Below are 27,238 nucleotides of genomic sequence, written 5' to 3' on the forward strand. Positions count from 1 at the left end.
TTGAAAGAAGGAGTTGTGTGCAGAATAAGAGAATAGTTCATCTAGAATTTATGTGTACTATAACTAAAATTGAAAGTGGTTCTCATTTATTCTCAGACTAAATGCAGTATTACAGATTCTTATGTAACTGTTGAACTGATTTTTGTTGGAAAAGGATTTTTTTTACTGAGAGGATGTCTTAAAGATGCCACATTTTTTCTTTTAAATCCAAAGCAAGGAGCAAATGGTTTGCAGATAAAAATTAAATATCAATTTGTAAAATATATATTACAAACTTTTATGATACATACACATCATTTGAATTAGTGAACCCTTCAAAGTAGAACTATACACTTGGAGGAAAATCAGTTCTTAGAGCAGATGAATACAACTGTGCTTTTGGGGTTCTCCAGAAGACACCATGTTATCTGAGGCATTTCTTCATCCTATGTAGGGTGGGGAATGATGGAGCCAGAGGGTGTGGAAAGGACAATGAGCATATTGACATCACAATTGACTGTTTTTATATCAGAGAACTGCTAGTGGTAGAGGGGAATTCAGGATATTTATGCTGAGTCTAATTTGCATTGGGGATTTCAATGTGACCTTGTTTATGGATCTCTCTAGGAATATTGGCTTAGACCATTCCCAAAAGGGTTTCAAGAATTTTCTGTGATGGTGAGACCTGTGTTCATGTATTTTAGGACTCCTTTTCAAATGGAAAGTCTTTAGGGCTGGCATGAGTGGTGAGTGGTTGTAGGGTTTTTGAGAGGAAGAAAAGAGTTTCCCTACACTGCTCTGCTTTTTTGTCATCGTGTTGTTGCCAATTTTAGGATTGGTTGCAACTTTAGGCTTAGCTGGAGTCCCATGATCCCTGTTACAGACAACAAAATCCCTATGGTTATGTAGACTAGAACCTCAGGAGTTTTTGGGTAGAACAGACTTGATAAGAGTCAAGTTGCCCAGCTCCTGTTTTTCTCATTACAGTGAATTCCCTGAAGTATGCACTAACTGATGACTTTAGAATTTCTGGGGAGCCAAACTGCGAGGCAGTCAGATGGTGAGGGAAAGAGGTAAGTCAACTGATTGGGCTAACAGGGACCAAGGCTCAGGCAATTCGTATTTCCTAGCACCACAGGGAGAAATTCCTTCCACCTTTGATTCTCTTTCTGCCCCGCTACACCTTACGCCTCCCAAATCCTGCTTACTGTAACTTCTTTTGTTCTTTGACTCACCAAGATGAAACTGAATTTGTCCTTAAATAACTGTTTGAGGTTGTAGGTGAGGCTCCTGCTGTAGAGAAGGTGCTGCTCTTGGGCAGAGTTTTACATTTAGCCATTTTATGAATAACTTCTTTTTTTAAAAAAAGTTGTCAGAGTAGGTAACCTGAAGCCTCTCCTACTACAAAATTCTTAGAACTGCTGGAAAATGTAAGGTGGCCTGATAGACTCTCTTTAAATCCATAGCCGAGCTTACCCAGAGGTAAAAGGAAAAAACTCTAGAGGACAAAAATGAAGAAGGATCTGAAAACCAGGGCGGGAAGGCTACGAACTGATGCTCTGAGGCAGTGACTCAGGGATTTGAGTTTTATCTCTCATGTGGGGATCAGAGACAGGATTTGGGCTCCTATTAAGTGAGAACTTGAAATAGATGTTCCCACATTAGACGGTCCTGCAAAGAGCTACAGAGGAAGGTGGACTGAAAAGCACATAACCACTAGCACAGGCAGGCATCAAGGAAGCTTGTCTGCCTTAAGCTGGGCTCTGGGGGAAATAAATTCTCCCGGGGAACTCATAACCACAGGTGCAGTTTTGTGGTTTTAATTTATAGTTTCTTTTGGATTTTAGAACTCCAGAGACACCTCTGGCTATTCTCTTCTCCCAGTTTCAGGTTCTTAGTTCTCTCTGGAGCCCCCCAATACTTTGCAGAATTCTGCTGCTTTATTATATAGAGCATTTAGTTCCCTTCTGCCTCAACTTCTATTTCGACTTCTCTGGGGCTTTGCTTTTCATGAACAAACGCACATTAATGCACCTTCCAATCAAAAGAAGCAATACTCTGAGTTGAATGTTGCTGTCTTCTCAGAATATGGAGGGGCACCTACCACAGCATTTTGGCTTTGTTTTGTTTTTAATGTAGCAATTGTCTTTTTTTCTTTGATTCTACTATCCATTTAATTAACTATCTCTTGGGAGAGAAAAGGAAAAATACTGAAAGAAAAAGGGGCAAAGCAATCAACTAAATTAAAATGAGGGTTATGTAGTAATCACAGTTGAACTTCTACAGTGACAACACAATTTGCTGCATTATTTCTGAGCAAAGTACATATTTTATATACTGTATAATGTATTATTTCCAGCAACATCTTAAAAAATGTAATTTGTACATGGGTCCCTTCCCCTTCTGGTCCTAGTGGCCTGAGTGCACAAAACCTCCCAAAGAGAACTTTGGTTGTGTTAGCTAATCCTATCATTACCCATTCAGTGATTACAGGCTCTGCTCTAAGGCAGAGGCATATCTGACTAACCACAGGTGAGTGTGTGTAACTCCACCATTTAAAACTAGACCTGGTAGGAATGGCATCATTCTAAGACCAAAAAATAATTCTACACAAAGCAGTTTAATAACTTTCTAAAGCCTGAACATTTAGTATGGACTAAAGTATAAACATTGTGAAATATTTGCTTTCCCTTTACTATTCATCTTCTTTATCGATGGGAAAAAAACAGTAAAATTTTAAATGACCTTCCCCCTCAGCATTGAACAGAGGTGGCCAAATCTATACATAACATCAAAACAGTTGCACACTAAAGAACTGGATGACAATCTTGCCCGCCTTATATTTAAAAGAAAAAGATATTACTTAGCTTTCTGATCTAATGGAGAGGGTAGATCAGTGCACAACAAATATTTAAGTGGGTTTATTACTGTCACTAATCTAATTCTTAATGCTGTAGGCTAAGCCAATCTCTGTATCTTCTGCCCTTAAAACTTACTGAGAGCAAACCAAAAGGAAATTATACTGAAAGACCAATCCTCATGCTTCATTGTATCATTATTGGTACAAGAAAGAATTGGGGAAAGTAAAAAAGAAAAAAAAATACAATTTACTTGTTAGCACATCTTCATGCCATGGTGATTTAATAAGTATGGATCACAGCCCTGGATTTAATACAGGGTGGCCCATTTTTAAAACAAGCCATTTGTAACAAAGGTCTCCCTGTCGGGACTGTCAAGAGAGTTAAAAAAAAAAAATGCCACCAGTATCAAACACTTTTATTTAGCCAGGCACTGTAGAGTAATTGAATTGCAAACCTGGACACATTTATCTTAGCCCTGCTCTACTGATTATGTGAATATAAGCAAGTCAGTAAGATTTACTGATTCTCATACTTTCTGTCACTATAATGAGATTAGTACCTGCCCTCAAACTACCCCATAGAAAAGTCCTAAAGAATAAGGAACACAATCTAAATATTGTAAAATGTGACACTTTCCTTGGAAAAAAAATGATCCTAACTGTCTTAAGTAAGAAAAATGCACAAATTATCCCTATTTAGGGTAGAATATTTGTAAGGAAGATTTAGACTACTACAAACTAAAAAATTCTCCTTGAATTCTTATGAGTTTCAAACGTAACACTCACCACAGAAGAAAGGGGAAAGATAACCTACCCCATGGTCCCATCCATTAGAAGAATCGTGTTGTATATGTGAGAAAAGATGAAGAGAAAGAGAATTGTGCTGAAGAACATTGTCATCCATGACCCATGGTCCTCTCGAAACATTTTTAACCGGAGCAACTGACCTGAAATATAAATGTTATTAGAAATCAATGGGCAATGTAACTCAAAATTCATACATTTTTGCTTCATTTTACTGAATATCTATTATCTCAGTATATTTTTAGGATTTTGCAGTAGGACTGACTTATGGGTGAAACCATTGTATAATATCCTTTTTGCTCTTTTTTAAATAAATGATCACAAGTAAAGTCCAAGACCATCCTCATATTACATTTCATCCTAGAGCAAATATTACTAATGTGAGAAGCAAGTATACAGAGATCTTTCATTACACCAGCATGAAAACAAGATGAATTGGAGTGCTACTACCTGATAGTTTTTATTCTACAAATATGTGTTTGGTTCATACTGGAGGCAAGTGGTAAAGAAGTTGCATAAATTCCATATCATCTCCTTTTGCATCCACAAATCCATTCCCAATACTGGCCAAATGTTTAAACCAAGGCCAACTTTACTTATAGGAAGATCCAATTATTTCAGGTACATTAAAACCCAAGAGAAAAAAATAAAGTCTCCATCATAAGACACAGACAGCTTAGCCTCACTCTTAGCTAAAATAGTTTGTACCCACGTGCAGGCCATGCGTAGGTGCATGGAGGCTGGAGGGGGGCGTGTATGCGTGTTATGGAGCTTCGTGTGGCTCCTGGCAAAACATAATTTCAACCCTGATACCTAAAAATTCCATTTACAAATGCTAAAACTAGAGAGAATGTTAAAATGTAAATACTTTAAGGAGGAAAAATATATTAAGAAGAACACTAAAGCAAAATTTAATAATATCAGAATTAGTCCAGAGAAATGTTTTGATTTATGGTGAAGAAGGGACCTGAAAGGTGAGGAAGATGAAAATCATGGGAACAAGAAAAAAGTGAGCATAGATCACTGCGGCTTTTCCCAAGGCAAATTTTCTCCATTATATTTATCTCCATTCCTTAGAAAGTATATCTAAATAATGATAAGGGAGATAATGTATATATAGAAAGTACAATTAAAATAGGGTGGACCTGAAATCTTACAATAGAATTTCTTGCTAGAGAAAATATTTCCTTTTTTAAAAAATAATACATCAAAGTTATAATACATATATACGTATATATTTCCACCTGGAAATTCTCTCTCTAGGAACAGACAGTATCTCTCACATAGCTTATTGAGCACAGGAAGAAATAATCTTTTAACTATGGAATCATTGTGCAGCATATGCATGTACTGAAACAATACACTGTACCCCACAAATATGTATAAGTAAATGCTAAAATTTTTTTTAAAGATTTAACTATGAAAATTTCCTTTATCTCTCACTATCTCACTTTAATCAAAATAGCACTTTAGATTTCATTAGGAAACCAGGCTAGCAGAAACATCACCCTAGCCAAAACTTTGGATGGAGCAAAAAAAAAAAATTTGTTATATCACCTGCTTTGTTGGCTTATACAAGAGAAGTAAAGGGCAAACCTGAAAGTCAGGGAGCGTATGACTGTATAACTAAAAGAAGAATGTGAAAAACTCTACTGAAACAAATGATACTAACGCTGAAAGTTACCACATTACAGAACTTGTTGATTAACTGAACTAATAATTATGTTCAAGCCTCCACACAAAATATTGACAGTAATATCACAAATAGATATTAAGCACAGAATGCTTGAGAGTAAAAACATGTGCTATAAATATCTTAAAGCAAACATTAAAGAATATTTAATTCATTCACTGAACAAATATTTAATGTGTGCCTATTAGATGCCAGACATGGTTCTAGGTGCTGGCAACAGAGCTGTGAGCACGGCAGGAGAGATCTCAGAGTCAATCATCATTTGGTATTTAATGGAAATGTAACCTTATTTTAGACTCACTGGATCTCTTTGTTCAGGGGACCCTTTGGTAGCAGCAAGTCCTTTCAGCTTCAAACCAAGACCTATTTATTCAATTCAGCAGTTGATATTGAAGGACTTCAAAGACTGGCGATTAGAGCTATTTTAAGATTTAAATGTGAATTTCTTAATATATGCATATGTCAAAAAATGCACTAACAAATGTACTTTAAAAGTCAAATAATAATGCTGATGATTTAAGAGCGCTTTGCAAATAAAAGATTATGAATTAACTGTACACTGGTTGAAATACTACAAAATTAGAAAAAAGAGAAAAGTGACAGTACCATCTATGCTGTCATGGCCAAGCTCATTGTCGGGCACTAATTTCAGCCATTAGAGTTATTAGAACAAAACGACAGGTTAATGTGGCTTGAAAGTCACTTGAGGAGGACAATAAAAGTGCTGCAATATATTAAGGCCAGAATTGGTGTGACTCAAGCGTTGAGTCAAAAAACATTATAAAAATTTCTCATAAGACACTTCAAGGTTAACTTAGTGAGTGACCATCTAATGCTAGAAATGTGTACACACAGACTGCTCTCACAAATGATGTTTCCATGCAAGCTAATCAAACCAAGAACCTTGGACCTATCCTAGGACATCATACGAAAATATACTGTCTCGGCCCTCTAGGGTGACCATACATGTGGTTTGCCTGGGACAGTAGTGGTTTATAACTGTTGTCCTGGCATAATTACTAATAGTGACCCCTTCCTTTATTAAATGTACTTCTTTATAGAATAAATTATATGCCACCTTTCCTATAGGTCCCAGAATTCAGAATTTTATAACATTTTTCTTTCGAGGAGTTTCAGGAGATTAGAGAGTAAAAACAGTCCTTACAGGTCAACAGAAGTAAAAGACATCACAAAGAGAGGCACAGTTCTAACAACATTGAAAATGATTTTTATTTTAATCATAGATATATTTGTAAATCTGAATGTATATCCATCTTATTAATAAAATCTATCTGGGACTATACAGACCATCACCTTTGATATGGTCAAGGAAATTGGAATACAGTTTAGAACAATCAGAAGCATTTAGGTGATACACAAACCTATTCGTATGGTAAAGGTGAGGGCGGGAGGACACAGGGATTGACAGTTATGAATACCAGCTAAGGTCAACCGAAATGTGGCCTAGAACTTCAAAATTTTTCCTGGAAATACATTAGGTTTAGAACCACTAAGATGTCAGAAATTCTAACAAGATTAATGAACGAAGAGCATATTAAAAACTATAAGATAAGCCCACATATGCTGTGGAAGATAGAGGTAGACAAGTGCAAGAGGAAGAATTATAGGGGAATTACTTGGTTTCTTGGCTTTTTTGTTGCTATGTTCTCAAAAGCAAAAGATGGAAAGGAACATTTCCTTTCTGCCTCACTGCCAGACTTCTATCAATAGTTTTGGGTCCCTTTCCTTTAGGAGTGGTTCTCCCAAAGAGGCCTGTGCAAAGAAATAAATAATCTCAGAGGATAGTATGGACATTTTCACAATGTTAATTCTTCCAATCCAAGCACATGGAATGTCTTTCCATCTTTTTTGTGTCCTCTTTAATTTCTTTCAGCAGTGATTCGTAGTTCTTGTTGTAGGGGTCATTCACACCCTTGGCTAAATTTATTCCCAGGTATGTTATTTTTTGGTAGCTATTGTAAATGGGCTTGCTTTCTTGATTTCTTTTTCTGCTAGTTCATTGTTGGAGTATAAAACCACTAGGAGTAGAAGCGTTTGTACCTCTGGGTAAGAGACGGAGGTAGCCCTACTCCTGGGAGTTTGTTGAAGTGGGAGATCAAATAGAGCAAGGGCTTCTACATTCACAGAGGATACAAGGATTCAGACCTCCAAGGTATCAGAGTTCATTTCAGGATGAATATATGTACAAGGTATCACAGGTCATGGCTTCGGAAGTCCAGGCTATCAAAATGAGCTAACCCCAAGAGAATGGGGCCAGCAGAGCAGCCACTCACCTCCATTAGAAGCACAGTGACTTCAGTAGATCCCAGCCACTTTAGAATCATAGTGCCAGAGAGGCAGTAAAAGATCATTACCTGAGCAGCATTAGGAGAAGGGCTGGAGAGGTAAATACAGACTGAAGGATTTATTTTCAAGATGCCTGTAAGCCCTGGGATTTCTGTAAATTTCTGTAAAGAAAAAGTGATCTGAAAAATTATTAATGTTGAATGCCATTCTCACCTTGGAAAGGTAAACTCAAAGCAAGATTAATTTAATAGAGAGAAAAAAATGTGGCATTATACATGAGACCCTGACCAGAAATATAAAAGGACAAATGAAGGAATATTTTCCTCAAGAGGACTCAAAACTTAACGCTTTTATCCAGTAAGTCTTCTGCACCAAAATCTTCTGTATATGATTTGGCCATTCATATACATGAGAAATAAATGGACCCTGAAGTTATTTAAAGGGTATATTTAGTTTGTTGGAGTCAAAAGATAATTAATTCACCAGGAAGATATTACAATTTTAAATGTATATATGCACCCAACATCTTTGGGCTGGTTGGGTCTTAAACCATTACCAAACCCAGAGTTATGAAAAGCAATGATTAGCAAAGCCTATGTCACATGCTCCACTCCTAGAGCCAGATAAAATTAGTTCCCTAACACCACCTTGATCCCCAAATGCAAGTTGAGATTTGCAAACATGGTGTTGAAGAAGGTAGAGCCATAAGATGTATGGCCCCTGGGTCTTTGAATCACTGTTTGGAACAGTGATGCCTGCCATGTTTTAGGCTTTACGTGAGTGAGAAACCCAATTGGTCTGCAGCCATTATATATTTTGGAGGTTTTTATTACTGCAGCAAGCATTATCTTACAAGATACAATATGACTGATGGAGCAAAGGCCCAGAGTAGGAAAGAAAAAACAGGGCTTAAATGGCCCAACTGAAGTCTTTTTTTCCTTTATCTTTCTTCATATCCCTAGTTCCCAGCAGAATGGATAATAAAATATTTTTATTGAATGAAATACTGATGGGAAGGTTCTAGAAGAAAAATTAAGACCTTCCCTCAAGTCCACCAAAAGAAAAATTCTACAAGTAAAATATGGAGAAAACCCACCTGGCTAGCAATGAAGCATTGCCATTGCTCAGAATGCTCAACCTCAGAAGACCCAAGGCCCAACACTTTGTATAATTTAGTGTCTGCTGTGTCTGTACTACACCTGTCTGTAAACCACAGCACAGTGTGGACCATATTTGTCTTCTTTATCACTGTGTCCCCATGGTATGGTACCTGGCACATAGCATGTATTAAATAAATATTTGTCCAATGGATGAAAGATGAAGGAACACACAAACAAAAGAAGAAACCGTATTCCACTGTCTGGAATTCTATCTTTCTAGATCTGGCTCCTATTACACCTGCCCTCCGAGCCCTAGGGAGCCCTTCCTTCTTTTAGCTGCACCTCTCCCCCCATTTTCTTCCCATCTATTAGCCAGCTCCTGAATTCTATTCTCTCCTATTTAACAAGAAACTCATTTCCTTATCGGACTTTTCTTTTCAGCAACACTCTTGTTGCCCATGCACTCTATATTTGATTTACATTTCCCTGCAAAACCCCAACTCTGATTCAGAGCTCCAATGTGCTTTCTCTAATTTTGGTAAACTTCTGTGGAAAAAAGCTATATTGCTGGGTTCATAAGCCACTGCATAATCATGGTCTTCAACTTTAACTGCTATCACGGTGCTGCACATTAATGCATGGACACTTTTCCTTGTCCTTATCAATTCTCTCATTCTCCCCAGCATCTATTTCAAATTTTACTTCAAAACTCCCATGAAGCCTTTTTCACTCTCAGAATATGACCTTGGTCTCACCCTCAAGGAGTCTGCCATCAAACAGGATTTCTCTCAACTTCCCTCCCACTCACATTCATCCACTCATCGACCTTCACTGCTATCCCTACTTCCTTCCCTTTTTCCCAGAGGATGCAGTACTCCTCCCCAAAACGACCCCACCTGTGCCTGTTTAAAACCACACCCTCCCCTCCCTTGGGGCCTGGCTCCAGCCATCCTTTCTCTCCTTTGTATATCCAGTCTCTCCCTCTCTGTTCTTTTTCCTCTGCCTCTAAGCCTCTTAAAAGGATCCTAAAAACAATGCTCATTTGACCCTGTGTTCTTGATCTACCATCCATTCTACTTGTCTTCTCATCCAGATTCAAGAAAGAGTAATCTTCATCACACCCACCCCCTGAGATCTTACTTGCCATGAAAAGTCTCTACTGAAATTGTTCTGGCAAATGTTAACGACCTCCACCACCGCCAAATCCAGCAGAAATACATTGACCTTTAACTTACCAGACATCACGGATTCATCTGACATAGCAGTTGTGCACTCTGTCCCTTCTGAGACTCTACTTCCTTGGCTTCCCTAACACCAAACGAGCCTTGTTATTTTTCTATTTTCCTGATTATTCTAAGTCACCACTTGAGGCATCTCTTCTTCCACTTGTGCCATGATGAAGAATGTTCCCCATGGTCTGTCCTCATTCTTTGTCTTTATCATAACACTATATGATCTCATCCACTCCCCTGGTTTTAACATCCAGTATCTCCAGCAGAGACTTTTCCTCCTGAACTTCGGAATTCAGGAATAGCCACCTACCCACTGTCCTCCTGGATGTGTCCTACTGGCAAGTCAAACGCAGTATACAAAAACAAATTCAAAACCCCCACCCCCTGCCCCAACACACAATATGCCCCTATTTCCTGACCATTCCCATTCCTAAATCCACTCCTACTTCTGACTTTACTATCTTACATTCAAAATAACTCAAGGTAGAATTCATTCTTGATTTTTTCTTCCTATATACCTTCTATTTCAATCAAAAGTCCTATTGCTTTATGTCCTTACATCTATACTCTTCTGTCATAATTTATGTTCTCATTGTCTCTTGATGAGATTATTGCAATAATCTTTTAACTAACCTTCCTTACTCCAGCCTTTTCCACCTTAAATCCACCCTCCACATAGCCAATAGATCTAACTAAGATACAAATGTGGTCATGTCACCCCTTTACTTAAAACCCTTCGATGATCATCATTCCCCCATAGTATAAAATCCAAGCCTTAATGTGGTATACATGGCATCACCTGATGTGACCCACGCTCCTCTCCTCTCTCACCACTCCCTGGCTTTTACTCTGTTTCTATCAACAAGAACCAGGTTGCAGTTTTCTATGCTCATATCGACCCTCTGCCTGGGATACTCCTCCTTCTTTCCTCATTATTCAACCAGTTCCTGTACTTCCTGTAGGCCTTGAAATGCAGGTCAGAGATGATCTCCTCTAGGAAGTCATCTTCCTTGTTAAATATTTCGTATATTGGAGTAATAGAAAGAGTAACAGGATGGACTCTCTTGGGAGGTAGTAAGTTCCTTTTAGTGCAGACAAGGAGGAATGGCCACTTGCCAGATATAGTCTGAAGGGTGTGATTACATAACTTGTAAGATCTAGTCCAATTCTGGGATTGTATGATTTGTTTTGTCAGTAAGAGATTAGCTCAAAATCTGCTCACTCAAGAGACTATTAGTATAAAAAAAATATTAACCTTACCTCCTAAAAAAAAGTTTTTCTCCTTATGTTTTATCTGTCATTTATGCCTCTCTGACATGTAGAATGAACCTAAAGTAGCACATTGATGATATTCTTTAAAGGCCAAGTTAACATTTAACATTTTAAATATTAGAATACTTGACAATAAAAGTAAGCCCTATTTCTTATGGCCAGGGTAAGAGAATAAAAGATAAAATAAAATTAGACCATAGCACTCAAAAATTAATTGAAATTCACATCTAATAAGACTAAAATAAGTATATGAAATATTCATCACAGAGTTGTGTAAATTTATAGTTTATAAAAACATGATATGATTTTTTTGTTTAAGGTTTACTAATAGAAAAATGGCAAGAGAATAAAAATATCTGAAATAAGAGAATTATTCCATGGATCAGACATAAACAAAGAAAACTATTTAACAACATACCAGAATATCATTAGGGAGAAAAAAATGTTCTAGTTAGACAAACATGGCTTTATATAAAAAGTATAAGATCATAAAACTTTAGTACCCTAGGGCACCATTCCATTAATATTCAGATCAAATCTTATTTCAGTGTATAATCAGAATTAAAAAACACAGAGCAGATGGTTATTATCCCTTATTAGGAGTAGGAGCTTTCTCATAAAATGTTTGCTAGTCACTGAATTTGACAGAAAATCAAACACTGAGAATTGAAATATAATCCCATACAATACTAAAAATATTATTACAACATGAAATTCAAAAGAGGTTCTATAAAGAAAGGAAAGTAAGAGCATGGTTAGAAACCAAGCAAAGATGATAGTGTTTTCAGATCTAATGTCAATTTAAAAGTGTGTGTATTAAAATAAATTTTTAGTAAAATATGAATATACTAAATAAACACACATAGGTATAAATTATACTCAGTAAAACAATAATAAACTTTCCATTTTATTGAGTGTCCAAATATTATATTTTACTATTACAATTTGGCTCTTTCCACAAAACTATCCTTAGGCTTAACTAACTTAAATTTCTTATTATTGCTTAATGGGAAAAAATAGGATTTCAAAGGAAAATGAAAGGTATTTATTTATTACCCACATTTCCAGAATTGCTATTATCTGTACCTATGTATTCAGGTCTCTTTGACTCTTCCTTTTTCCTTGAATTTGGCTTTCATTCTCAGCTTTCCGCAAGCCCTCTAAGTCTTTCAGACTAGTGTCTTGTACTTGCAAACTTGCTGTTCTCTCTCTGCCCATTCCATTTATAGATTCACAAAATAAAGGTATTAAAAATCCAAAACATAGAAATTTAAATGATAGGTCAGTAGTATCAAATGCAGAGAGAAGTTAATTTCAGTTGCTCTGCTTTTTCCCCTAGTAATACCCCAGAATAATTTACTTCAACTACTTTGTTTCATAAATGAGGAACCTGAGATGCAAATAATTGAAATGACCCACAACAATTTCAAGGCAGAGTCCAGGACTCTTTTGAGGTACTTTAAGATGAGTTAGAACAAATCAATAGATTATCATTTCTTTCAAGGCCAGAGTAAGAACCCTTTGGACAATTCTCCAATAATTTTCTAAGCCCAAGGTAAAGTAGACTAAAAAGAGCAGGATACAGCACTTCAGTGATCAGTACTAAAAAAGGTATTTTTACATCAGTTGAAATAAAAAGCATCCAGTCTTAAAAAAAAAAAAAAAGAAATCAATTTCATTTTATGAAATGAGAGCAAAGTGTGCCAGACTACTAAAAACTTTTTATTAAAAATTTAATAAAAGTTATTTCCCATAAATTCTTTTACGGTACAGTTTTCTCTACCTTATCTAGACTTTTAAACTTTAAAAAAAACTAGAAAAATAGTATGATTTTAAACACCATAGGTTTTTATATTTATGATAGTAGCTCATATGGCAAATTGTTAATTTGGTTGTAAAACTTTCATAATAAAAACATTCATTTACGATATATTTGTTGAGTGCCTAATGTGCCTGGCCAGAGCTGTGTACTGTAAATATAATGGGAAGTGGGGAAAACAAAAGAAACATACATTTCCATGCATGACAAAAGGGTTAGGAAGCAGGACAAATAGGAAGCTAAAATTTAAAAAGTACCAGTAAGCAAATTAAAAATCTAGGTGTTACTTAAGGGCCAAAGGCCCATAAGAACACTGAGAAGGTAAAATAAACTAAGTCTGGGGATACTGCAAAGTGGGGAAGCTGAATCTGGGTTTCCCACAATAAATCAGGATCCTCCAAAAAGTTTAATATCTCCAGGATTCAAATTCGGCAAATTCAAATACACTCTGGAGGAAAACAAGTCTAATTTACATCCTCAAAATTCTGATAGATTATATTATTAAAAGACAAGCTCAAAATAAAAATTCGCCAAGCACAAAAAGAAACGTTACCATGAGTGAGAGCTGATGGAAATAGCAATTAAAATACTTAGATAAAACAAGAACTTTAGATATTGAAATTATCAAATATAAAGTATTCTAAATCTGTGATGACTCAACTTAACCTGTTTAACATTGCTGTCTCCTCTCAAACATATGGAATATAGTCATGATTTTTGATATCTTTGTCTACTAATAGTATCAACAGTGTCATGTCTGGGTTCTTCTATTGATTTTTTTTATTATTATTATTATGAGTCACATTTTTCTGCATCTTTGTGGGCCTGGTAATTTTCTTTTTCTTTTTTATTTTTATTTTTATTTTCTTTTTTTAATTTAATTTAATTTAATTTTACTTCTCAAAATACATTGTACTTGATTTTCATGCCCCTTTACCCGTTCCTCTCCACCCCCACCCCCCATCATATCTGTGCACTTGGCTTAAATAGTTCTGTCTTCTTCCCCCCACCCTTTATTTGTTTGTGGGTTTATTTATTTATTAATTTTTAGCTCCCACAAATAAGTGAGAACATGTGGTATTTCTCTTTCTGTGCCTGACTTGTTTTACTTAATATAATTTTTTCTAAGTCCATCCACGTTGCTGTGAATGGTTGTATTTCATTCTTTTTTATAGCACAGTAGTATTCCATTGTGTAGATGTACCACAGTTTCCTTATCCACTTACCAGATGATGGACATTTGGGCTGGTTCCGGTTCTTGGCTATCGTATATAGAGCTGCAATAAACATTGGAGTACAGGTATCCGTTTGGCATGATGATTTCCATTCCTCTGGGCATATTCCCAGCAGTGGGATCGCTGTGTCATATGGTAGATCTATCCGTAATTGTTTGAGGAACCTCCATATCATTTTCCATAAAGGCTGTACCATTTTGCACTCCCACCAATAGTGAATAAGAGTTCCTTTTTCTCTGCAACCTCTCCAGCACTTATCATTCTCAGTCTTTTGGATGTTAGCCATCCTAACTGGAGTGAGATGGTATCTCAGTGTGGTTTTGATTTGCATTTCCCGGATGTTGAGTGATATTGAGCACTTTTTCATGTGTCTGTTGGCCATTCGTATATCTTCCTTTGAGAAATGTCTGTTCAGCTCCTTTGCCCATTTTTTAATTGGGTTATTTGTTTTTTTGTTGTTGTAAAGTTGTTTCAGTTCCTTGTATATTCTGGATATTAATTTTTTGTCAGATGTATATTTTGCAAATATTTTCTCCCACTCTGTTGGTTGTTTTTTTACTCTGTTGATTGTTTCTTTTGATGTGCAGAAGCTTTTTGGTTTGACTTAATCCCATCTTTTTATTTTACCTTTAGGGTAAAATAAAAAGATAGGATTTGGGGGTCCTATTCATGAATTCTGTACCCACTCCTAATTCCTGGAGCGTTTCCCCTATGTTTTCTTTAAGGAGTTTTATTGTTTCAGGATGTATGTTTAATTCTTTAACCCATTTTGAGTTGATTTTGGTATATGGTGACAGATATGGGTCTAGTTTCATTCTCCTACATATGATTATCCAGTTTTCTCAGCACCATTTGTTGAAAAGGCAGTCTCTTCCCCAGTATGTAGACTTGCTGCCTTTGTCAAAGTTCTGATGGCGATAGGCATATGGGTTAATTTCTGGGTTCTCTATTCTGTTCCATTGATCTGTGTGTCCGTTTTTATGCCAGTACTATGCTGTTTTGGTTATTATAGCTTTGTAATATAGTTTAAAGTCAGGTAGTGCTATGCCACCAGCTTTATTTTTTTTGCTCAGGATTACTTTGGCTATGCATGGTCTTTTGTTGTTCCATATAAATGTCTGGATAGCTTTTTCCATCTCAGAGAAAAATGTCATTGGAATTTTGATGGGGATTGCATTGAATATGTAGATCACTTTGGGTAATATGGACATCTTCACAATGTTAATTCTTCCGATCCAAGAGCATGGGATATCTTTCCATCTTCTGTGTCCTCTTTAATTTCTCTCAAAAGTGGCTTGTAGTTCTCTTCATGGAGATTTTTCACATCCTTGGTCATCTTTATTCCTAAATATTTTATTTCTTTGGTGGCTATCGTAAATGAGCTAGCTTTCTTGATTTCTTTTTCTGCATGTTCACTGTTAGAGTATAGAAATGCTACTGATTTGTGTGTATTGATTTTGTACCTTGCAGCTTTGCTGAAATCGTTTATCAACTCTAGGAGTTTTTTTATAGAAGCTTTAGGATGTTCAATATATAGGATCATATCATCTGCAAAAAGGGACAGCTTGACTCTATCCTCTCCAATCTGGATGCCCTTTATTTCCTTCTCTTCTCTGATTGCTCTGGCTAGTACTTCCAATACTATGTTGAATAGGAGTGGTGAGAATGGGCATCCTTGTCTAGTTCTTGCTTTTAAGAACAACGATGCAGGATGATATTGGCAGTGGGCTTATCTATATGGCTTTAATTATGTTGAGATACTTTCCATCTATTCCTAACCTGTAGAGAGTCTTTATCATGAAAGGATGTTGAATTTTGTCAAATGCTTTTTCAGCATCGATAGAGATGATCATGTGGTTTTTGTCTTTGCTTTTATTAACATGGTGTATCACATTTATTGATTAGCATATGCTAAACTAACCTTGCATCCCTGGGATGAATCCCACTTGATCATAGTGTATAATTTTCTCTATGTGTTGCTGTATTCTGTTAGCTAGTATTTTATTGAGGATTTTTGCATCTATATTCATCAAGGATATTGGCCTGTAGTTTTCTATTTTTGATGCATCTTTGTCTGGTTTTGGTATCAGGGTGATGTTTGCCTCACAGAATGAGTTTGGGGGAATTGCCTCTGTTTCAGTCTTTTGGAACTGTTTGTAGAGAATTGGTATCAGTTCCTCTTTGAAGATTTGGTAGAACTCTGCAGTGAACCCATCGGGTCCTGGGCTTTTCCGTGTTGGGAACTTTCTGATAACAGCTTCAATCTTTTTTATTGTTATTGGTGTGTTCAAATTTTCTATATCTTCTTGCCTCAGTTTTGGCTGCTTGTATGCATCCAGAAATTTATCCATTTCCTGCAGATTTTCAAGTTTATTGGCATATAGTCGTGTATCATAGTCTCTAATGATTTCTTGTATTTCTGAGGTGTCAGTTGTAATTTCACCTTTTTTATTTCTAATTTTTGTTATTTGGGTCTTCTCTCTTCTTAGTTAGTCTTGCTAAAGGTTTGCTGATTTTATTAATCTTTTCAAAGAACCAACGTTTTGTTCCACTGATCTTTTGTATTGTTTTTCATGTTTCTATTTCATTTAGTTCTTCTCTGATCTTAATTATTTCTTTCTGTCCACTAACTTTAGGTTTGGATTGTTCTTGTTTTTGTAGATCTTTAAGGTGAAGTGTTAGGTTATTTACTTGCCATCTTTCCATTCTTCTGAAGTAAGCATTTAATGCAATAGATTTCCCCCTTAAAACTGCTTTTGCAGTATCTCACAGGTTTTCATATGATGTGTCATTAGTTTCAGGAAATTTTTTGATTTCCTGTTTAATTTCTTCTTGGACCCACATGTTGTTAAGTAGAATGCTGTTTAATTTCCATGAGTTTGTATCATTTTTCAGAGCTTCATTTACTATTGATTTCTCATTTTACTTCATTGTGATCAGAAAAAATACACAGAATAATTCCAATTTTTTGAATTTGTTAAGACTTGCTTTGTGACCTAACATGTGGTCTATCCTGGAGAATGTTCCATGTGCTGATAAGAAAAATGAATATTCTGAGGTTGTTGGGTAGAATGTTCTGTAGATATCTGCCAAATCCAATTGGTCTAAACTATTGTTTAGATCTCGTGTTTCTCTGTTGATTTTTTGCCTAGATGATCTGTCCAATGATGAGAGTGGGGTGTTAAGGGCCCCCACTATTATGGTGTTAGTGTCTATTTCTTTCTTTAGATCTAATAGTGTTTGCTTTGTAAATCTGGCTGCTCCAACATTAGGTGCGTATATATTTATGACTGTTATGTCTTCTTGATAGATAGATCCTTTTATCTTTATATATTGGCCATCTTTATCTCTTTTAATGGTTTTTGCTTTAAAGTTTATTTTGTCTGATATAAGAATAACTACTCCAGTTCGTTTTTCATTTCTACTTGCACGATATATCTTTTTCATCCTTTCACTCTTAGTCTATGTGTGTCTTTACAGGTCAAGTGAGTCTCTTGAAGACAGTATATTGTTGCGTCCATCTTTTTAATCCAGTCAGTCAGTCTGTGTCTTTTGAATGGAGAATTTAGTCCCTTTACATTCAGAGTTATTATTGAAAGGCATTGATTTACTCCTAGCATTATACTGATATTTGTTTAGATGTCTTGAGTATCTTTTATTCCTTTCTTTCAAATTTTCTTTTTGTCTTCTGTATTTGTTGGTTTCTTGGGGTGATAGATAAAATATTTTTTCTTTCTTTTGTTAGCATTATTGTTTTGCTGGTAGGTATTGTTCTTTCTTGTGTATTCATGGTAGTGATGGTTGTTTTTGTGGTATCAAACCCAGTACTTCCTTGAGAATTTCTTGTAGGGCTGGTCATGTGGTAGTGAACTCCTGCAGTTTTTGTTTGTCTGAGAAATATACTATTTGTCCTTTATTTCAGAAGGATAGCCTTGCTGGGTAAAGTATTCTTGGCTGGCAATTTTTGCCCTTTAGCGTTTTGAATATATCATCCCATTCTTTTCTGGCTTTTAGAGTTTCTGATGAAAAGTCTGATGTTATTCTGATTGAGCCTCCCTTATAAGTGTCTTGCCACTTCTCTCTTGCAGCTTTTAAGATTCTCTTTTTGTCTTTGATTTTTGTCAGTTTGATTGTCACGTCTTGGAGAGGACCATTTTGGGTTGAATGTGTTTGGCGATCTTTCGGCTTCCTGAATCTAGGGATCTGTGACTTACCCTATACCTGGGAAGTTTTCTGCTATTATCTCATTGAGTATATTTTCAATGCCATTTCCTGTTTCCTCCTCTTCTTGAATACCCATGATTCAGATATTTGAGTGCTTAAGGTTGTCAGTCATCTCTATTAAATTTTCTTCCATTTTTTTGATTCTTTTTTTCTTTTTTCTGGTCTGCCTGTGATAATTCAAACAGCCTGTCTTCAAGGTCAGAAATTCTCTCTTCTGATTGTTCAAGTCTGCTGGTTAAACTCTCTGTTGTATTTTTTATTTTGTTAAATGAATCTTTCAGCTCCACGAGCTCAGCTACATTCTTTTTGAAGGCATTGATTTCTTTGTACATTTCTTCTTTCAGATCCTGTATGTTTTTTCTCATTTCATTGTGTTGTTTCACTGAGTTTTCTTGTATCTCATTTAGTTTCCTTAGAATAGTTACTCTAAATTCCTTGTCTGTCATTTCAAAGACTTCCTGTTCTATAGGATCTAGCACTTGTAAGTTATTAATTTCCTTTGGTGGTGATATACTTTCTTGATTTTTCATATTTCTGGTTTCTTTCCTTGGTGTTTTGCCATGTGGCTGTGGGTATCACAGTTCACTCATTTCACCCTGATGTCTGGCTTGGATCCTGAATGGTCTGCTGCTTCTGGACAGCAGAAACCACCCTGGACTGGAAGTCCCGCCCCACCTGCCTTCATCGGATGGTCGGGTGGTATGGGAGTCCAGACCCTCTCAAGTTGCTCACAAGACAGACAGCCTGGGACAGAAGTCCCGCCCCACCTGCCTTCACCGGCTTGTCAGGCTCGGGGCTTGGGAACCCGTGCCTCACTGGTCGCTCACGGAGATGGATGGCCTCCACCGGAAGTCCCACAACACCTGCATTCCCCAGCTGGTCTGACTCGGGGCTTAGGATCCCAGAGCCTCTCAAGTCACTCACAGAGACGGGATGGCCTGGGACGAAAGTTCTGCCCTGTCAGCCTTCACCAGCTGGTCTAGCTCGGGGCTTGGGAACCTGTGCCTCCCAGGTCACTCACGGAGACAGATGGCCTGTGCCGGAAGTCCCGCCCCAGCCCCGCCTCCCTTCTCTGTCTGGCAAGCTCGGGGCATGTGGGCCCAAGAGCTCCAAAGCTCTAAAGTCCCTTTAGGAAAAGGGGAGCAACCTGAACTGGGGTTCCACGGCGGGTGGCTCCTGTCCGTTCCAGCACAGACTTCAGGTCCTCCATTACTGCTCCTGAAAAGCTGCAAATTGGTCGCTCTGTGGGAGAGAGTGACACCAGGAACCAACTATTCCGCCATCTTGACCCTCCCCGGGCCTGGTAATTTTCAACTGGATGCCAGACATTGTGAATTTTCACATTCTTGGGTGCTGGATATTTTTGTATCCCTTTAATTACTCTTGAGTTTTGTTCTGGGATGTATTTTAAATTACTTGGAAATAGTTTGATCCTATTGAGTCTTGCTTTTAAGCTTTGTTAAGCAGAATTAGAGAAGTCTTTCCTCTTGGGTTAATTTTGCCCCACCACATCCGTTTGAGCACTTTATCTATGCACAAGGTTTTGTCTCTCTCTACCTTGTGGGAACACAAACTATTCCTGATTCTGTGTGAGTTAAGTGGTTTATTCCCCAGCCTTGAGTGGTTTCTCACATGTCCATGCTGATCATTACTCATTTGAAGAGTCAAGAGAAATCTGCAGATCTCTGGAGTTATTTCTCTGGTATCCTCTCTCCCCTCTTGTACTCTGCCCTATGAATCCCAGCTGTCTTGGCCTCCCCACAAACCCAACTTTGTCTCTTCAACTCAGGGAGACCCCAGGGTCTGCCTGATTTCCCTGTTTCTGCATTAAAGCCAGGAAACTCTCTCTAGGAAGTAAGCTGGAATAATTGTAGAGCCCACTTAATTTTAAAAGACAGAGAGCATATGTTAAAATCAAACAGTAAAAGCCTTTCTCTGCAAAATCACCATGGTAGCTGGGATCCTGTACACATATCCTGAAAACTGGAGGGCTTTCAAGGCCCTCATTGCTGCTCAGTACAGTGGGGCTCAGGTCCACATACTCTCTGCACCAACCCACTTCCACTTTGGCCAAACCAACCACACCCCTGAATTTCTCCACAAATTTCCTGCCGGCAAGATTCCAGCATTTGAGTGATGATGTATTCTGTGTGTTTGAGAGCAATGCCATAGCCTACTGTGTGAGCAATGAGGAAGTACTCCAGAGGTGGCACCCCTGGTGGAGCAGTGGGTGAGCTTTACTAATAGTGACATAGTACCCCCAGCCAGTAACTGGGTGTTCCCCACCTTAGGCAACAAACAGGCCACTGAGAAAGCAAAGGAGGAAATGAGGCAAATCCTGGGGCTGCCAGATGCTCACTTGAAGACAAGGACTTTTCTGGTGGGTGAACGAGTGACACTGGCTGACATCACAGTTGTCTGCACCCGGTTGTGGCTCTATAAACAGGTCCTGGAGCCTTCTTTCTGCCAGGCCTTCCCCAATAGGAACTGCTGTTTCCTCACCTTCATTAACCAGCCCGAGTTCCAGGCTGTCTTGCGGGAGTTGAAACTGTGTGAGAAGATGGCCCAGTCTGATACTAAAAAGTTTGCAGAGAGCCAGCCTAGAAAGGACACCCCACAGAAAGAGAAAGCCTCACAGGAAGAGAAGCAGAAGCCTCAAGCTGAGTGGAAAGAGGAGAAAAAGGCAGCTGCCCTTGCTCCTGAGGAGGTGATGGACGAATGTGGCAGGCACTGGCTGCTGAGACCAAGGCTAAGGACCCCTTTGCTCACCCGCCCAAGAGTATCTTTGTGTTGGATGAATTTAAGTGCAAGTACTCCAACAAAGACACACTTTCTGTGGTGCTGCCATATTTGGGGGAACATTTTGATAAGGATGTATGGTCCCTGTGGTACTCTGAGTACTGCTTCCCTAAAGAGTTCACCCAGACCTTCATGAGTTGCATCCTCATCACTGGAATGTTCCAGTGACTGGACAAGCTGAGGAAGAATGCCTTTGCCAGTGTCAACCTCTTTGGAACCAACAGTAGCAGCTCCAGTTCTGGAGTCTGGGTCTTCTGAGGCCAGGAACTTGCCTTTCCACTGAGTCCAGATTAGCAGGTGGACTACGAGTCATATACATGGCAGAAACTGGACCCTGGCAGCGAAGAGACTCAGACACTTGTTCGAGAGTACTTTTCCTGGGAGGGGGCCTTCCAGCATGTAGGCAAAGCCTTCAGTCAGGGCAAGATCTTCAAGTGAACATCTCTTGCCATCGCCTAGCTACCTGCACCTGTCCTCCAGGGAGATGGGGGTCATTAAAGGAAACTAAACATTGAAAAAACAAACCAAAAAAATCAAACAGTAAAGACAGATTACTTTAAAGGAACCATAATTGTACTGATAGAAGACTTCTCAACCGCAACAAGAGATGTCATAAGACAGTGCTTCAAAGTTCTGAGAGGACATAACTATCAACCTAGAACTGTATAGCTAGCAAAATTATCAATCATAATAAAGGCAGTGTATGAAGGCACCAAAGAGCAAATAAGGCAGCTAAGACTCAAAGGGCCCAGATTGCTGAGTGAAGGAAATGCCCCTAGATGAGCCCCATTTATTGCTGCTTTTTCCCCTTGGGAAATTTGCTGATTTTCGGTGTCACATCGGGCCCGTGTGGAAAACTGTGGCCTGGAGTTTGAGGCAGGGTCGGTGGGCCAGAGATAAAAATTGAAGTTAAGGGCTACAAATGTAATCAGGACATAAGAGACCAAAATGCCAGAAGTAGGGAAACTCAGAAAGTGACCCAAAATTCTAACATAATTTCCCATAGTGCATTGGTTGACACCTAAACTATGTAGGTTTGGGGTAAGATCATGCAGATAATTGCTGATAAGAGAAAAAAGCTAAGCATAGATGTTAGCAGTCTTATGCTGCTGAGGAAACAAACATTGGAGTTCAAAGTAAACCAAAGTAGAACTCTGGGCAAAGTCCAGGCTTTAAGTTATGATACATGAAGGGCCACATCATAGGAGTAAAGACAAACCAGAAACAGATCAACCTAAGGAAAGCCTGAAACCAGTTTCTATCTGCATGCCAGAAGAAAATTAAATTTTCTCTGCAGAAGATTATATCATTCTGAGCCTCTACAATTCTCCACATATTATCTCTAATATTCAATTTTTTAAAATTAGGCATACAAGGAAACAAGACAAAGAAATTACTAAAAATCAAGAGAAAAAAATAGATAACATAAACAGATTCATTTTTTTTTTTTTTTTTTTTTTTTTTTTTTTTTTTTTTGAGGGGTGTACATTTTATTGGAAACCTTAAATATTCTTCACACAGAATATAATGTCTTCAAATCAAGGCTCTTGTGTGGCTTACACAGAAAGCTTTTTGGAATAGGGGCAAGGAGAAGAACAGTACGGAGGACGAGTGCTTAGTCTGCCAAAAAGACCACTCATGATGAATGCTCTTCAGCCAGCTTATCCGCTTTTGCCACAGCTTCTTCAATGGGTCCCACCATATAGAAGGCCTGTTCTGGGAGATGGTCATATTCACCTGCCAAAATCTGCTGGAATCCTTTGATGGTCTCCTTCAGGGGTACCAGCTTCCCCATATGACCTGTGAAGACTTCAGCAACCTGGAATGGCTGAGACAAGAAACGCTGTATTTTCCGTGCACGGGACACAGTCAACTTGTCTTCCTCAGAAAGTTCATCCATACCCAGGATGGCAATGATGTCCTGGAGGGACTTGTAGTCCTGCAGGATCTTTTGCACCCCACGGGCAACATCATAATGCTCATTGCCAACAATATTGGGATCCATGATGCGAGAAGTGGAGTCTAGAGGATCTACGGCTGGATAGATGCCAAGCTCAGCGATAGCACGGGACAGCACAGTGGTAGCATCCAAATGGGCAAAGGTAGTGGCAGGGGCAGGGTCAGTCAAGTCATCAGCAGGCACGTAGATAGCCTGGACAGAAGTGATAGATCCCTTCTTGGTGGTGGTGATTCTTTCCTGCATAGTACCCATGTCAGTGGCCAGAGTAGGCTGATAGCCCACAGCAGAAGGGATTCTGCCCAATAAAGCAGATACTTCTGAGCCAGCCTGGGTAAAGCGGAAGATGTTATCAATAAACAGCAGTACATCTTGACCTTCTTGGTCTCTGAAGTATTCAGCCACAGTCAATCCAGTCAGAGCTACTCGGGCACGAGCACCAGGTGGTTCGTTCATTTGACCATACACCAGCGCTACCTTGGAGGTAGCATCTTTTAAGTTGATAACACCAGACTCAATCATTTCATGGTATAAGTCATTGCCCTCTCGGGTCCTCTCACCAACACCAGCAAACACAGAGTAACCTCCATGGGCTTTGGCAACATTGTTGATTAACTCCATGATCAGTACTGTCTTGCCAACTCCAGCACCGCCAAAGAGCCCAATTTTGCCACCCTTGGCATAGGGAGCTAGCAGATCCACAACCTTGATACCAGTCACCAGAATTTCCTGCTCCACACTCATCTCCATGAATTCAGGAGCCTCAGCATGAATAGCAGCAAATTGTTTGGTTTTGATGGGACCTCTCTCATCAATAGGTTCTCCAATGACGTTCATGATTCTTCCCAAAGTCTCAGGACCAACAGGAATTTTGATTGGTGCACCAGAATCCAGGACTTTCTGGCCTCTAACCAAACCTTCTGTACCATCCATAGCAATGGTTCTTACTGTGCTCTCACCCAAATGCTGAGCCACCTCCAAAACCAGCCTTGTCTCCCTGCCTTGCACTTCCAGGGCATTTAGGATAGGTGGTAGTCCCTCATCAAACTGGACGTCCACCACCGCACCGATGACCGCAACGATGCGTCCAGTGGCGGCGCTTGCCTTCGGTGAAGTAGATGTTTGCGCCGCATATTCTCTGGCAGGATGGACCGCTGCCGGGACGGCTCGCAGCAAGAGCTGAGCTTGGGGTAGCGACGCTGAAGGGCTGAGTCCCCGCAAGGCCCCGGAGGCCGAGGCAGCAGCCACACGACCCACAAGACACAACATGGCGGAGCCCAGGTGGGGACTATAAACAGATTCATTGATGATGCAGATATTGGAGTTATAAGACACAGAAGTCAAAATATCTATAATTACTATGCTCAAGAAAGTACATGAAAGGATTATGAATTTAACCAAAGAACTAGAATTTATTTTAAAGAAACCAACTGGAATATCTAGAACGGAACATTAGTAACTGAAATAAACAACCAATAGATAGATCTAACAGCAGTTATATATGCATGTACTGCATGATTTTATTTTTATAAATTTCTAAAAAGTACAAACTAAACAGAACAGTGCTTGCCTGGAAGTGTGAAAGAACAGGAGAAAGGGATTACAAAAGCTTATGAAGACTTTTATCGTGATTGTGACAATGGTTTTATAGGTTTATACATACATCAAAACTTACAAAACTGCACACTTACATATGTGCAGTTTATTGTATGTCAATTATACCTTTAAAAGGCTGCTAAAAAATAAAAAAAAATAATAATATCTCTTAAGATTTAAAACATATCTGGAATTTGAGTTTATTACAAAATCAGGTCAAAAGGCAGAAGGAGGCAACCAGAGTTAAGTGCTGTAAAGTTCTTGGGAAGTGTTGGGAAAATTGATTAGAATCTCATAAATCAATTGTGTGTGTGTTTTAATCTCTAGAGTAATCTCTAAAAGAATAAAAGTATATATAACTAATAAGTACATAGAGTGGGAAAAATAAAATATCAAAAAATATTTGATTTATCCAAAGGAAAGCAAAAGGAGAGAAAAAATAACTAAAAAAAGATAAGGCAAATAGAAAACTAGTATAGGGAAATGAAAGATTAAAACAAATATATATCGGTAATTACATAAGTGCAAATGGACTAAATATTCTAATTAAAAGACAATTGTCACAAAGATTTAAAAATGAAAGAAAATAAAAACAAAAACTGAGAGAGTATAGCCCCTTTATACCTTCATTTAAAAACCTTCTAAGGGATGTATTTCAAGGAGAATAAATCTAACTCCAGACATGATCTCAGAAGAGATATCTGAGGTAAGAATGAATGATGAGAAAAGAAACTGATAACCAGAGATATCTGAGGTAAGAATGAATGATGAGAAAAGAAACTGATAACCATGTATCAAATTGAAACAAATGCTGTTTGTATAAATAATAAAAATATTAATATCTACTTTGTGGAGTTAAAAAAAGAACTAAAATACTAAACAACAATTCCATGGAAGTAAGAAGAGGTTGATCATAGTTAAAATGTTCTAAGGAACTTTTATTATTTGGGAAGTGATTAAGATATTAATCTGTAGACTGTAGACTGGCTAGGTTTTTTAATATGCATAGTAAAATTTCAAGCGCAAACACTAAAATGGTAGGTATTGAATGCATAATTTCTGAACCCAATGGAGGGGTAGAGGAAGGCTAGAAAGAGGAAATGAGCAAAATTCAATGAGTCCATAAAAAAGAAAAAAAGAAAGAAGAAAAAGCTATGCTAATAGAAAACACAAAAATGTCAATAGAATCAAGTCCTAAATTATTGATCTTGCTAGCTAAAAAACAATAATTGTTAGACGGATGATAGAAAACTAATAGAAAAACAAAATCCAAAGATGTTTGCCTGCAAAAGATAAGAGTAAAAATACAGAAATGTTGAAAATAATAGGCATGGATCACTGACTAGGTGAAATCCTGAAGCTGCACCAGTGGCAGTACACCAGCCTCAAACAGTCACCCAGAGAAGTGGACATCAATAGACGGCACCAGAACAAAATATGGCAGACTCTTTCACTAGCGCAATATGATACACTCTTGGTGTATTATAACCAGCGACAAGAAATAAGTGTTTGAGATTTTAAATAAGGCTAGAAATTACAGGGTGCAAAGTATCAGTGCAATTGCGTTATGCGTATAAATGTGACCTTCTAACACAATTCAATACACAAAATAAACTTGGAAGTGTAACAGTTAGCCTCCCAGATGGCCCCCAATGAGTCTCGCCTTGTATAATGTCTTCCCACACTGAATTATGATTGGACTGTGTGACCAACAGAATATGGTTAAAGTGACAATGCGTGACTGACTTCCAAGCCTAGGTTGTGAAAGTTATTGCGGATTCCATCTTGGTCTCTCTCTTGAATTGTTTTTTCTGGGAGGAATCCACTCTCATGTCATGGGGACAATCAAGGTGCCCTATGAAAAAGTCCACATGGTGAGAAACTGAGGGATCCAGCTGACAGCTAGCACCAACTTGCCATCCATTTGAAAGAGCGTCTTCCATCCATCTTGGAAGAGAACATTCCAGTCAACCTTCAGATGACTGTCACCCTGGCTGATAATACTGACAGCAAACTCATGAGAGATCACACACCAGAACCGACCACACTGCTCCCAAACTCCTCACACAGAGAAACAGAGAGATCATAAATGTTTATTCTTGTTTTAAGCCCCTCAGTTTGGGGGTAATTTGTTATATACCAATAGGTAACTTTATGCTCTATAATTACTCTGAAAACTAACAGGAGCCACTTGAGAATTTGAAGCATGGAATCTAACATGATCATGTAATTTTATGAGGAGAGATCTGAGACTACAAAATAGAAATTATACTTAAATTTATAGCATAAGTGCTTATCTTACCTTAATAAAATGTTTGACATTACGATGACAGAGCAAAAGAACTTTGGTGAAAATAACCT

At 38.1% G+C, this 27,238-nt stretch overlaps 2 protein-coding genes and 1 pseudogene across 5 annotated transcripts in view; 1 reads left to right on the forward strand and 2 right to left on the reverse strand.

Annotated features, from left to right (window-relative positions):
• Window positions 1-27,238, reverse strand: part of TMEM117 (transmembrane protein 117) — a 469,003-nt gene that overhangs the window by 375,667 nt on the left and 66,098 nt on the right. For all 4 annotated transcript variants that reach the window (XM_063075380.1, XM_063075381.1, XM_063075379.1 and 1 more), the window contains one exon: window positions 3,654-3,786. In XM_063075380.1, coding sequence (XP_062931450.1) covers window positions 3,654-3,786 — 133 coding nt within the window. The remainder of the gene's footprint in view (window positions 1-3,653; window positions 3,787-27,238) is intronic.
• LOC134391564 (elongation factor 1-gamma-like) lies at window positions 20,474-21,769 on the forward strand (annotated as a pseudogene).
• LOC134360800 (ATP synthase subunit beta, mitochondrial) lies at window positions 22,794-24,564 on the reverse strand. Its single transcript, XM_063075599.1, has one exon. It carries the CDS (start codon window positions 24,548-24,550, stop codon window positions 22,961-22,963), a length of 1,590 nt encoding a protein of 529 aa, XP_062931669.1. The 5' UTR covers window positions 24,551-24,564; the 3' UTR covers window positions 22,794-22,960.

Source organism: Cynocephalus volans, chromosome 12 (genome assembly GCF_027409185.1).
Source record: "Cynocephalus volans isolate mCynVol1 chromosome 12, mCynVol1.pri, whole genome shotgun sequence".
In the NCBI taxonomy this organism is placed as follows: Eukaryota; Metazoa; Chordata; class Mammalia; order Dermoptera; family Cynocephalidae; genus Cynocephalus; species Cynocephalus volans.